Source organism: Anarhichas minor, unplaced genomic scaffold (genome assembly GCF_050575085.1).
Source record: "Anarhichas minor isolate MPS153535 unplaced genomic scaffold, ASM5057508v1 ptg000043l, whole genome shotgun sequence".
Lineage (NCBI taxonomy): Eukaryota > Metazoa > Chordata > Actinopteri > Perciformes > Anarhichadidae > Anarhichas > Anarhichas minor.
Window position 1 is genome coordinate 5,496,344 of NW_027466489.1, and position 12,229 is coordinate 5,508,572.

The window sequence follows — 12,229 nt, forward strand, 5'->3', positions numbered from 1 at the left end:
CTTCATTCTGTTTCTTGAATCTGTCGAGTCTGAACTCTCAACTCAGCTGTTTGGCCTGTTTTATCACCCACACACCCTCATGCTGTGCCTTATTGTGACTGGCCTCTATCCAGAGAAAGAAGAGTGACTTAAAATGGTCGACTGACAGGTAAACAGTGTATTGCCTTCCTCTTCCTGGTTATAACACGGTATCCTCCTGCATGACTGCTTAGATGCTCTGTGGTAGCTAGCTTTTCGCCCACAGGTTTCTTAAGTACTTAACAATGTTGCAAGTGTTTTACTCTTGACTCAAGTCCATGTGGAGCACTAGAGGTCAAGTAATGACAAAATAAGCTGCAATTACAATGTCCACCATAACCTCTCAGCAAGGCAGTGACCATTTCTGTAGGTTTGTGGTTTTGTTTTGATAGCAATTGATTTAGCGCTATCGTCTTAATCGAACAAAAGGCGGTAGTTTGAACTATCCAGGCCAAACCTTTCACCTGGTTCACTTTTAGGGGAGCTGCTGGGCGACAGCATGGGTAGTGACCAACTAAAGACAGGCTGCTCATTTTGAACGTCTGTTGGGGGCAAGAATGAATCCAAATGTGGTTTGTGATTAGCTTCTGAGTAAAACACATTATTGCACTGCAGTGGCACTAAAAGGGATTGTTGTGCTCTAGGTCAGAGCTCAGACATGTTTAGGCTCCACTTTCACCATTTTCATTACTACTTTTTTTTTATTGAACTTGGCAAAAAAAGGTAGAAGGGATCATTACAATTCTTCGTGAAATGAAGTCACTTTGTCCCTCAAACTGTTTCTATGGCTGATTCTGTCTTCTTAAACCTTTATTTCCTGACTGAGCTTGCTTTAGTCGACAACTTGAATCTTTTACTTAAATATATCATTGGATTTTGACCCTTACATGGGCTCAATTCAGGGATCGAGCATATAGGACTTAACTTCCACTTGTAGCGTCTCAACTACATCTCTTTTTTTTTTTTTTTTACAATATTTTCAGTTAATTAAATAGAAGTCATTGAATGGCACTGCTGATGGATGAACAAGTGCAACACATTTTTCATGATTAAAATTATGACTAATTATGATTACTGCCTCGTGTCCTCTGCTGATTAGTCTGCAGGTGTCTGAGTGGAAGAGAGCATGCAGGTTTTCTGAGACTGGCTCTTAACACATGTCTGCACTGCTGCAGAAATAGATACAGATATACAATCAAAATTTGAGCGGGCAAAGAAAATGACATCAAATTCTGTCATAAAATTCTGCCATAAACAAAGAGGTATGCTGGGAGGCCTCTGGCTCAGGCCCCAGTGTGTCTCTGCAACTGCAAGGTATATTGGTATCTTAATAAAGGTAACACTTGCGGGAGGTCTGCAGGTGTCAGCATCAGCATATGTTACTGGGTATATTAAAATGAAGATGGACAAAACTGTACACTTTTAGAGTGGGTGAGATTTGAAACGTTTTCAGGTAAAACACGTTGCATGTCCCTGTAGGTATTAATTCAATCTAAATCCAGCAGTTTTTTGGCTTTGATTTAGGACAACAATCAATCAGATCTCTACACACGTTATATAAACGTTGCCATTCAAAGAAAACCACAACACATTGGTCTATTTGACCTCATGCACGTATTGACGATCAACGCTTTTATTATAAAACAGTACCACTATTCATCCACCAGATAGAGACATAGACCACATAAAAGGCTGAGGAGGCTGTTCGATGCTCAAGTAAGACAGAGTGCAAATAATGAAGTACAGACGGTAAGAATCGACTTAAAATGACACAAAGACATTGGAGTAGCCATAAGCAGTGTTGACATGCCCTGGAAAAACAATTGCATAATTTATGGTTATGGCTGGAACAAGTGAAGTTTATTTTTTCTGTTCTTCATTGTCTGGTTCAGTGAGTTGTAGAGTGATACGATTTAATGCTATACTATCCTCAACTTTTGCAATGACTTCTTGTTAGTGTTGGTAGCAGGAAGTAGCAAAAGCGCTAGCACCACTATGCACCAGGGTTATTCCAGGGTTTACACACGTTTCGGCTAAACAGAGACATATATACTGTTATTATATGAAACATTCTCCAAAAGGCACCAACACCACAAACATAACCAAGAGGTCAAATTCAGTGACTTCAATTAGTTGAGGTGATGCATATAGGCCAACAATTGAAATTGAGTATCAAGCAGCTATTGTTATCTACACACAACAAAAAAAGTAAAATATGAATTAGTTAAATGCAATCTACGTCTTCAATAGTAATGTACTGTAAATCCGAGCTATATAGAGGCAAATTCACGATCAATAACCTAAAACCTTTAACGATCAAAATAGCTTATTCTGCATGTTCTGAAATAGTTCCTACTCAACAACATATTATTCCATGTTTAAGACAATTCAAACTACATGGCATTTCTAATTCATCGATAAAACATCTGCAATGTTTTCCTACGTTCAACTATATGTTATTTTTATAAACTTCTTTCTCTTAAAATGATGCCCATTTTTGCTCTTCATTGTGAGTGAAAGGGGTAGTTAACAGCAGGCTTTTGTGGCAGTGTCACAGGATAATATCTAACAAAAAATGAGAATCTGAGCTGGGAAAGCTGACCCGTATATTATAAATAAAATGTTGACAGTGAATCCAAGGTGCTATTCTTGGAATATTACTTGTGCTCACTCATATCTAAATATACTTTAGTTATAGCAAGAGCAATTTGTCAAATTTTCAAGAGAAGTTGAATTCTATGGTAGCTTTTCCCCTGGGTACTCTGATTACACTTTCCAAAACAAACAAAAAAACATGCAGCCAGATAATCTGAAAAATCAGTGTGTGCATTGATTTAATGTAACCTTTCCTACCATTTGCTGAGTGGTGGACAGAGTTGTGAATATTCCGACTGAAGTGCTGCTTGTTCAATTTTACTCAGGTCAGAGTACTTGTAAAGAAAATATAGCACATCAAGCGAAGGTAAAGAAATTGGTTACAAGTGTCTCCTATGAGTCAACCATAGCTGGACACAAACAGCCATCACTGACTCCGATTGAAAGACAATCAGTATATTGCTGTTGGGGACCAGCAGTGCAGATGTGCACTAGTATTTTGAGGTGCAGTTGCACAGTTTAAAAAAAACATACCAATCATTATCATAACTAGTAAGATCGGTCTGTAAAGCTATTATTACCTGATGCTGACAGTACAGAGTCCCAATTCTACAACAGGACAGTGATGGTCACTGCTGTGGTTGAGTAAACAATGACACATTTTCACATCTCTCATTTGTTTTATAGATCATATATGTATTAAACTCACTCTATCTCTGTGCCTCTCTATTCACATATTGCAAAGGCAAAACATCATTATAATGAATGTGTGTATGCCATCTAGTGACAAGATATTGTACTGACTCTGAGGGATGCAAACATAAACCTCTTAGGCTGACAGTCGAAGTAGAATTTTGTATGTGTATTGGATTGCAAAAAATTTGACAGATGTTTGTAATTTGTTCTAACCCATGTATTTGAATGCTAAAGATTAACTAACTGCTATGGCAAGTGCATACTGCAGATATATCACAAAGTATGAGAAGCAGCAAGTTGGCAGCCCATTGCATTATTTTGCATAACACCAAAAACACTGAGATCTCAAAATCAATTTGCTCCAAACCCCATGTCAACGCTGATGAGAACTACATTCATCTAAGCTTACTTGAAATTATTTAAATATGATTTTATTCTAACTATGTTACTCCTGGTCATAATTACATGTAGAACCTCTCTGAATTGAGAGCATTTTCTACATATTTTAAATTAGTTTGTGCATTCTTCGTAAATGTAGACGTACAGTGCAATGCTTGCAGCAAAAACGCATTTTACGGACGATAATAGTGCTGAAACAACCCCAACAACCAGTTTCAGGAAGATTAAATATTTATTAAATGTTACATTTTTACCTTTTGTTTCTCAATACTTCACGGCAGCATTGCTCATTGACAACAAATCAACATTTAAAACACTAAAACAAATCCTGGCAAAAACAATTTGATGTAGTGTGGTGTGAATTAACTGGAATCTAAAGTGACATGTTCATTTTTATATATGGACACAAGAGGCAACAGTAAACTACAACAAATATAAATACAATCATAAAAATCACAACAACAAATCACTAGTATAGAATATCATGTTAAATGTAAAGTCGTTCGCTTATACCGATCTGTAAGCATGGAAAGCTATTGTAATTAAAACAGAAAGTTGCGGCCTTCATGGGTTGATGTTCCAAACCTCTGGACGTTTTGTTGTGACCTGGAAAGACACAAGAATGATCACATTTTAATATCAACATTTTAACTACAATCATTTATCTATCCTTGTACGCAGGAATATTTCCATAGTACTGTCATAGTACATAGTAGTAAATCCCATGATTTAGAATAGTACACAAGATATACAACAATACCTGCATTTGGTTGTCAAAATTGATTGATGTGGAAGAGGCTGCAAATCCCAAGTTGTGATCTCCTGGGGAAAATAATTGATGTTATTGACACTGTGAAATCGTTGAAATTAAAAAAATCCCCAAAAATCTGTGATTACTAAAAAAAGAGATCAGGATGCACCTGTAACAGAGAAGTCAAAGAAATCTTCCTCAAAAGCAGACAGTCTTCTGTGATAGGAGTTGTCTATTTTCCTAATATAGAGAGACAGTTTCATTAGTTTCACATGGCAATGTTTGTAACTTTACAATTACAGATAACTTAATTTGCATATTACTGTAAAGGAAGATGCATTTTAGGCATCATAACTCACCAAATGCCCATATGTTTCTTTTTGACGATGATAGCAATGACAATGATAATCAAGAGCAAGAGTGCTGCTGTCAATGATCCAAACAGTGCACCGTAGAAACCTGGACCCCGACGGAAGAGGTCACACTGTGGGCCATAAAACTGCTCAAGGCTAGACTTGTAGCACCTGGATTGAAGGGTGAATTATATTAATAAGATTAACATTATGAGCTAAAATGAAAGACATATTTAAACTTCTTGCTATTAGATAAGATGAACACAGAGTTTTTTGCTTACCTACATGTTGGCCCTTTCTTAATGTCATTGTGACATTCTCCATGTTGATGACAGTAGTCAGGGTTTGTTTTGCAAGGTCCAGCACACTGCCATTGACCACTTACAATGTCGGCAGTATAATTAGCAAACTGTGAGCAGTTTACATAATGCTCCAGATCTGTGATATCTGATTGATAAAAAAAAATATGTATTCAGCATTTTGTACAAGTATCATAATGCAAATATAGAAATGATGACATGCACGAAACAGTGACTGTGCAAAGCAGCAATAAGTAAAATGTTTAGAACTGACAGAGTACACTTACTTGTAATCTCAGGTGTCTGAAAGGTGAGACCATTTAACTGGACTTCTGAATTGTTAAAGGCCTGAGAAATCTTATTGAGATTACTTGTGTTATTCAAGATATCTATCAACACACCATCAAGCTGAGTGTTGACAAACTGGATTTGAGTTTCATTGTTTGGATAGATGTACTCCACCACGCTCTCTGCAACAACACTTCCTTGTCTACAGTAGAAAAATAGAAAGATATTACCAAAAGAAAACAGCTTGTGCTTGATTAAAGAATAATTAAAATAACTGTATGAGTAAAGTTCATGAAAAACGTACGTTAATTTGATGACTTGTACTTTTTTAAAGGTTTGTGGATCTGCTTCTTTGCATAAGGCTTCAAGCTGCAACACAGAACAGATGTCACTATAGCACGGTAAAGCTATAAATACAATTCTGTGATTATTAACATAAAAACAGCATAGAGCAAAAAATAAATGATAAACAAAATATCTTTATATAGTATCAGTTACTGCAATTATTGTCTAGTAAATAAGTAATAAGGTATAAGACATGAATAAAGGCTAATAAATACAGAAGACTACTATCATAAAGTCATGCAACCATAATTAAAAAAATGTATATACCTCCCGCTCTAATGTTGTGATGAATTCTAATGATTGAGGTGAGTTTAGATTATTGAAAGCCGGCAAAAAATGTATGTTGACGATTTCCAAAGTAAGATTTGCTTTTCGAGTTGGTATTGCTCCGGTATCTGCAAAAGAAGATGACAGCCATAAAATTGACATTGCAAAATCATAATAGATGTTCTAATAACATTTTACAAAACTGTGGTAAGAAATACAAATGCCAGTATCAGACACATTTAATGTTGACATACTCCTGAAATCCTATAATTTAGCTGCATTCATTATTTTCTGAAATCTATTTAATGTTTTAAAGAACTATAATTGAATATGATTAACCTCACCGACACGTGCAGGGATGCCATTAATTCCAAAAGAACATATGTCTCCGAAGAAAGACGCTTGACAGTGGCAGTGACATATTCCAAGTGTCTGGTTGAATTTACAGCTACCCCTGACACAGTGACAGTCCTCACACTGAGGAGTTGTAAATTGTTGCTCTGGCGACGAAGGCACCATTGTTGTAGATTTTTTCTGTCTAGTCAATGGGGTCAGAGTTGTGCTGGTAACTGCTGTTGTTGTTTCAGGTTTTTGTTCAGTTGATGTTTGAGTAAAGTCTTTAGTCATTAGGGGGGATGTAGACATTGAACTTGCCGATACCGCTGTATTTGTGGTGGGATTGATTGTTGCTGTGGAATGATCAGTGTTGGTAGTGCTGCTTCTTCCATTTGAGGTGAGTGTTGATGTTGACTCTGTTGAATCCGTTTTCCCTGTTGGCATCACAGTCGTACCGGTTGTATATTGTGTCTCCGTCGATGAAGACACCATTGTTGTAGTTGTTCCTGGGCTAGTCAATGGATGCAGAGTTGTGCTGGTACCTGCTGGTGTTGTTTCAGGTTTTTGTTCAGTTGATGTTTGAGTGAAGTCAGTAGTCAGTAGGGGAGATGTAGACATTGAACTTGCTGATACCTCTTTATATGTGGTGGGATTGATTGTTGTTGACACAGTTGAATCTGTTATCCTTGTTGGCCTCAGAGTCGTAATGGTTGTAAATTGATGCTCTGGCGATGAAAGCACCATTGTTGTAGATGTTCCTTGGCTAGTCGATGGGTCACTAGTTGTGCTGATAGCTGCTGTTGTTTCAGTTTTTAGTTCAGTTGATGTTTGAGTGAAGTCACTAGTCAGTAGGGGGGTTGTAGACATTGAACTTGCTGAAACCTCTGTATTTGTGGTGTGATTGATTGTTGTTGACTGATCAGTGTTGGTAGTGCTGCTTCTTCCATTTGAGGTGAGTGTTGATGTTGACTCTGTTGAACCTGTTTTTCCCGTTGGCCTCACAGTCGTACCGGTTGTATATTGTTTCTCCGTCGATGAAGGCACCATTGTTGTAGATGTTCCTGGGCTAGTAAATGGATGCAGAGTTGTGCTGGTACCTGCTGTTGTTGTTTCAGTTTTTAGTTCAGTTGATGTTTGAGTGAAGTCACTTGTCAATAGGGGGGATGTCGACATTGAACTTATTGCTACCTCTGTAATTGTTGTGGAATTGGTTGTTGTTGTGGAATGATCAGTGTTGGTAGTGCTGCTTCTTCCATTTGAGGTGAGTGTTGATGTTGACTCTGTTGAATCTGTTTTCCCTATTGGCCTCACAGTCGTACCGGTTGTATATTGTGTCTCTGTCGATGAAGGCACCATTGTTGTAGATGTTCCTGGGCTAGTCAATGGATGCAGAGTTGTGCTGGTACCTGCTGTTGTTGTTTCAGTTTTTAGTTCAGTTGATGTTTGAGTGAAGTCACTAGTCAGTAGGGGGGTTGTAGACATTGAACTTGCTGAAACCTCTGTATTTGTGGTGTGATTGATTGTTGTTGACTGATCAGTGTTGGTAGTGCTGCTTCTTCCATTTGAGGTGAGTGTTGATGTTGACTCTGTTGAACCTGTTTTTCCCGTTGGCCTCACAGTCGTACTGGTTGTATATTGTGTCTCCGTCGATGAAGACACCATTGTTGTAGATGTTCCTGGGCTAGTCAATGGGTGCAGAGTTGTGCTGGTACCTGCTGTTGTTTCAGGTTTTTGTTCAGTTGATGTTTGAGTAAAGTCTTTAGTCATTAGGGTGGGTGTAGACATTGAACTTGCTGATACCGCTGTATTTGTGTTGGGATTGATTGTTGTTGACTGATCAGTGTTGGTAGTGCTGCTTCTTCCATTTGAGGTGAGTGTTGATGTTGACTCTGTTGAATCTGTTTTCCCTGTTGGCCTCACAGTCGTACCGGTTGTATATTGTGTCTCCGTCGATGAAGGCACCATTGTTGTAGATGTTCCTGGGCTAGTCAATGGATGCAGAGTTGTGCTGGTACCTGCTGTTGTTGTTTCAGTTTTTAGTTCAGTTGATGTTTGAGTGAAGTCACTTGTTAATAGGGGGGATGTCGACATTGAACTTATTGATACCTCTGTAATTGTTGTGGAATTGGTTGTTGTTGTGGAATGATCAGTGTTGGTAGTGCTGCTTCTTAAATTTGAGGTGAGTGTTGATGTTGACTCTGTTGAATCTGTTTTCCCTGTTGGCCTCACAGTCGTACCGGTTGTATATTGTGTCTCTGTCGATGAAGGCACCATTGTTGTAGATGTTCCTGGGCTAGTTAATGGGTGCAGAGTTGTGCTGGTACCTGCTGTTGTTTCAGGTTTTTGTTCAGTTGATGTTTGAGTAAAGTCTTTTGTCATTAGGGTGGGTGTAGACATTGAACTTGCTGATACCGCTGTATTTGTGGTGTGATTGATTGTTGTTGACTGATCAGTGTTGGTAGTGCTGCTTCTTCCATTTGAGGTGAGTGTTGATGTTGACTCTGTTGAATCTGTTTTCCCTGTTGGCCTCACAGTCGTACCGGTTGTATATTGTGTCTCTGTCGATGAAGGCACCATTGTTGTAGATGTTCCTGGGCTAGTCAATGGGTGCAGAGTTGTGCTGGTACCTGCTGTTGTTGTTTCAGTTTTTAGTTCAGTTGATGTTTGAGTGAAGTCACTAGTCAGTAGGGGGGTTGTAGACATTGAACTTGCTGAAACCTCTGTATTTGTGGTGTGATTGATTGTTGTTGACTGATCAGTGTTGGTAGTGCTGCTTCTTCCATTTGAGGTGAGTGTTGATGTTGACTCTGTTGAATCTGTTTTCCCTGTTGGCCTCACAGTCGTACCGGTTGTATATTGTGTCTCTGTCGATGAAGGCACCATTGTTGTAGATGTTCCTGGGCTAGTCAATGGATGCAGAGTTGTGCTGGTACCTGCTGTTGTTGTTTCAGTTTTTAGTTCAGTTGATGTTTGAGTGAAGTCACTAGTCAGTAGGGGGGTTGTAGACATTGAACTTGCTGAAACCTCTGTATTTGTGGTGTGATTGATTGTTGTTGACTGATCAGTGTTGGTAGTGCTGCTTCTTCCATTTGAGGTGAGTGTTGATGTTGACTCTGTTGAACCTGTTTTTCCCGTTGGCCTCACAGTCGTACCGGTTGTATATTGTTTCTCCGTCGATGAAGGCACCATTGTTGTAGATGTTCCTGGGCTAGTAAATGGATGCAGAGTTGTGCTGGTACCTGCTGTTGTTGTTTCAGTTTTTAGTTCAGTTGATGTTTGAGTGAAGTCACTTGTCAATAGGGGGGATGTCGACATTGAACTTATTGCTACCTCTGTAATTGTTGTGGAATTGGTTGTTGTTGTGGAATGATCAGTGTTGGTAGTGCTGCTTCTTCCATTTGAGGTGAGTGTTGATGTTGACTCTGTTGAATCTGTTTTCCCTATTGGCCTCACAGTCGTACCGGTTGTATATTGTGTCTCTGTCGATGAAGGCACCATTGTTGTAGATGTTCCTGGGCTAGTCAATGGATGCAGAGTTGTGCTGGTACCTGCTGTTGTTGTTTCAGTTTTTAGTTCAGTTGATGTTTGAGTGAAGTCACTAGTCAGTAGGGGGGTTGTAGACATTGAACTTGCTGAAACCTCTGTATTTGTGGTGTGATTGATTGTTGTTGACTGATCAGTGTTGGTAGTGCTGCTTCTTCCATTTGAGGTGAGTGTTGATGTTGACTCTGTTGAACCTGTTTTTCCCGTTGGCCTCACAGTCGTACTGGTTGTATATTGTGTCTCCGTCGATGAAGACACCATTGTTGTAGATGTTCCTGGGCTAGTCAATGGGTGCAGAGTTGTGCTGGTACCTGCTGTTGTTTCAGGTTTTTGTTCAGTTGATGTTTGAGTAAAGTCTTTAGTCATTAGGGTGGGTGTAGACATTGAACTTGCTGATACCGCTGTATTTGTGTTGGGATTGATTGTTGTTGACTGATCAGTGTTGGTAGTGCTGCTTCTTCCATTTGAGGTGAGTGTTGATGTTGACTCTGTTGAATCTGTTTTCCCTGTTGGCCTCACAGTCGTACCGGTTGTATATTGTGTCTCCGTCGATGAAGGCACCATTGTTGTAGATGTTCCTGGGCTAGTCAATGGATGCAGAGTTGTGCTGGTACCTGCTGTTGTTGTTTCAGTTTTTAGTTCAGTTGATGTTTGAGTGAAGTCACTTGTTAATAGGGGGGATGTCGACATTGAACTTATTGATACCTCTGTAATTGTTGTGGAATTGGTTGTTGTTGTGGAATGATCAGTGTTGGTAGTGCTGCTTCTTAAATTTGAGGTGAGTGTTGATGTTGACTCTGTTGAATCTGTTTTCCCTGTTGGCCTCACAGTCGTACCGGTTGTATATTGTGTCTCTGTCGATGAAGGCACCATTGTTGTAGATGTTCCTGGGCTAGTTAATGGGTGCAGAGTTGTGCTGGTACCTGCTGTTGTTTCAGGTTTTTGTTCAGTTGATGTTTGAGTAAAGTCTTTTGTCATTAGGGTGGGTGTAGACATTGAACTTGCTGATACCGCTGTATTTGTGGTGTGATTGATTGTTGTTGACTGATCAGTGTTGGTAGTGCTGCTTCTTCCATTTGAGGTGAGTGTTGATGTTGACTCTGTTGAATCTGTTTTCCCTGTTGGCCTCACAGTCGTACCGGTTGTATATTGTGTCTCTGTCGATGAAGGCACCATTGTTGTAGATGTTCCTGGGCTAGTTAATGGGTGCAGAGTTGTGCTGGTACCTGCTGTTGTTTCAGGTTTTTGTTCAGTTGATGTTTGAGTAAAGTCTTTTGTCATTAGGGTGGGTGTAGACATTGAACTTGCTGATACCGCTGTATTTGTGGTGTGATTGATTGTTGTTGACTGATCAGTGTTGGTAGTGCTGCTTCTTCCATTTGAGGTGAGTGTTGATGTTGACTCTGTTGAACCTGTTTTTCCCGTTGGCCTCACAGTCGTACTGGTTGTATATTGTGTCTCCATCGATGAAGGCACCATTGTTGTAGATGTTCCTGGGCTAGTCAATGGGTGCAGAGTTGTGCTGGTACCTGCTGTTGTTGTTTCAGTTTTTAGTTCAGTTGATGTTTGAGTGAAGTCACTAGTCAGTAGGGGGGTTGTAGACATTGAACTTGCTGAAACCTCTGTATTTGTGGTGTGATTGATTGTTGTTGACTGATCAGTGTTGGTAGTGCTGCTTCTTCCATTTGAGGTGAGTGTTGATGTTGACTCTGTTGAATCTGTTTTCCCTGTTGGCCTCACAGTCGTACCGGTTGTATATTGTGTCTCTGTCGATGAAGGCACCATTGTTGTAGATGTTCCTGGGCTAGTCAATGGATGCAGAGTTGTGCTGGTACCTGCTGTTGTTGTTTCAGTTTTTAGTTCAGTTGATGTTTGAGTGAAGTCACTAGTCAGTAGGGGGGTTGTAGACATTGAACTTGCTGAAACCTCTGTATTTGTGGTGTGATTGATTGTTGTTGACTGATCAGTGTTGGTAGTGCTGCTTCTTCCATTTGAGGTGAGTGTTGATGTTGACTCTGTTGAACCTGTTTTTCCCGTTGGCCTCACAGTCGTACCGGTTGTATATTGTTTCTCCGTCGATGAAGGCACCATTGTTGTAGATGTTCCTGGGCTAGTAAATGGATGCAGAGTTGTGCTGGTACCTGCTGTTGTTGTTTCAGTTTTTAGTTCAGTTGATGTTTGAGTGAAGTCACTTGTCAATAGGGGGGATGTCGACATTGAACTTATTGCTACCTCTGTAATTGTTGTGGAATTGGTTGTTGTTGTGGAATGATCAGTGTTGGTAGTGCTGCTTCTTCCATTTGAGGTGAGTGTTGATGTTGACTCTGTTGAATCTGTTT

At 39.6% G+C, this 12,229-nt stretch overlaps 1 protein-coding gene across 1 annotated transcript; it reads right to left on the reverse strand.

Annotated features, from left to right (window-relative positions):
- Positions 1-4,017: 4,017 nt before the first annotated feature.
- On the reverse strand, positions 4,018-6,530 carry LOC142970748 (mucin-3A). Its single transcript, XM_076111169.1, has 9 exons — positions 6,464-6,530; positions 6,012-6,139; positions 5,704-5,768; positions 5,399-5,601; positions 5,094-5,259; positions 4,819-4,983; positions 4,629-4,699; positions 4,469-4,530; positions 4,018-4,314 (listed from the first exon to the last, which is right to left on the reverse strand). Exons 1-9 carry the CDS (start codon positions 6,528-6,530, stop codon positions 4,273-4,275), a joined length of 969 nt encoding a protein of 322 aa, XP_075967284.1. The 3' UTR covers positions 4,018-4,272.
- Positions 6,531-12,229: the final 5,699 nt, after the last annotated feature.

Bases quoted from the DNA above. Each gene is read 5' to 3' on its own strand.
- LOC142970748 (XM_076111169.1), bottom strand. From the start codon at position 6,530: ATGGTGCCTTCGTCGCCAGAGCAACAATTTACAACTCCTCAGTGTGAG. The intron at 4,531-4,628 runs GTGCATCCTGAT...TATTTTCCCCAG, and splicing joins CTTTGACTTCTCTGTTACAG to GAGATCACAACTTGGGATTT. The intron at 4,315-4,468 runs GTATTGTTGTAT...GTGTCTTTCCAG, and splicing joins ATTTTGACAACCAAATGCAG to GTCACAACAAAACGTCCAGA.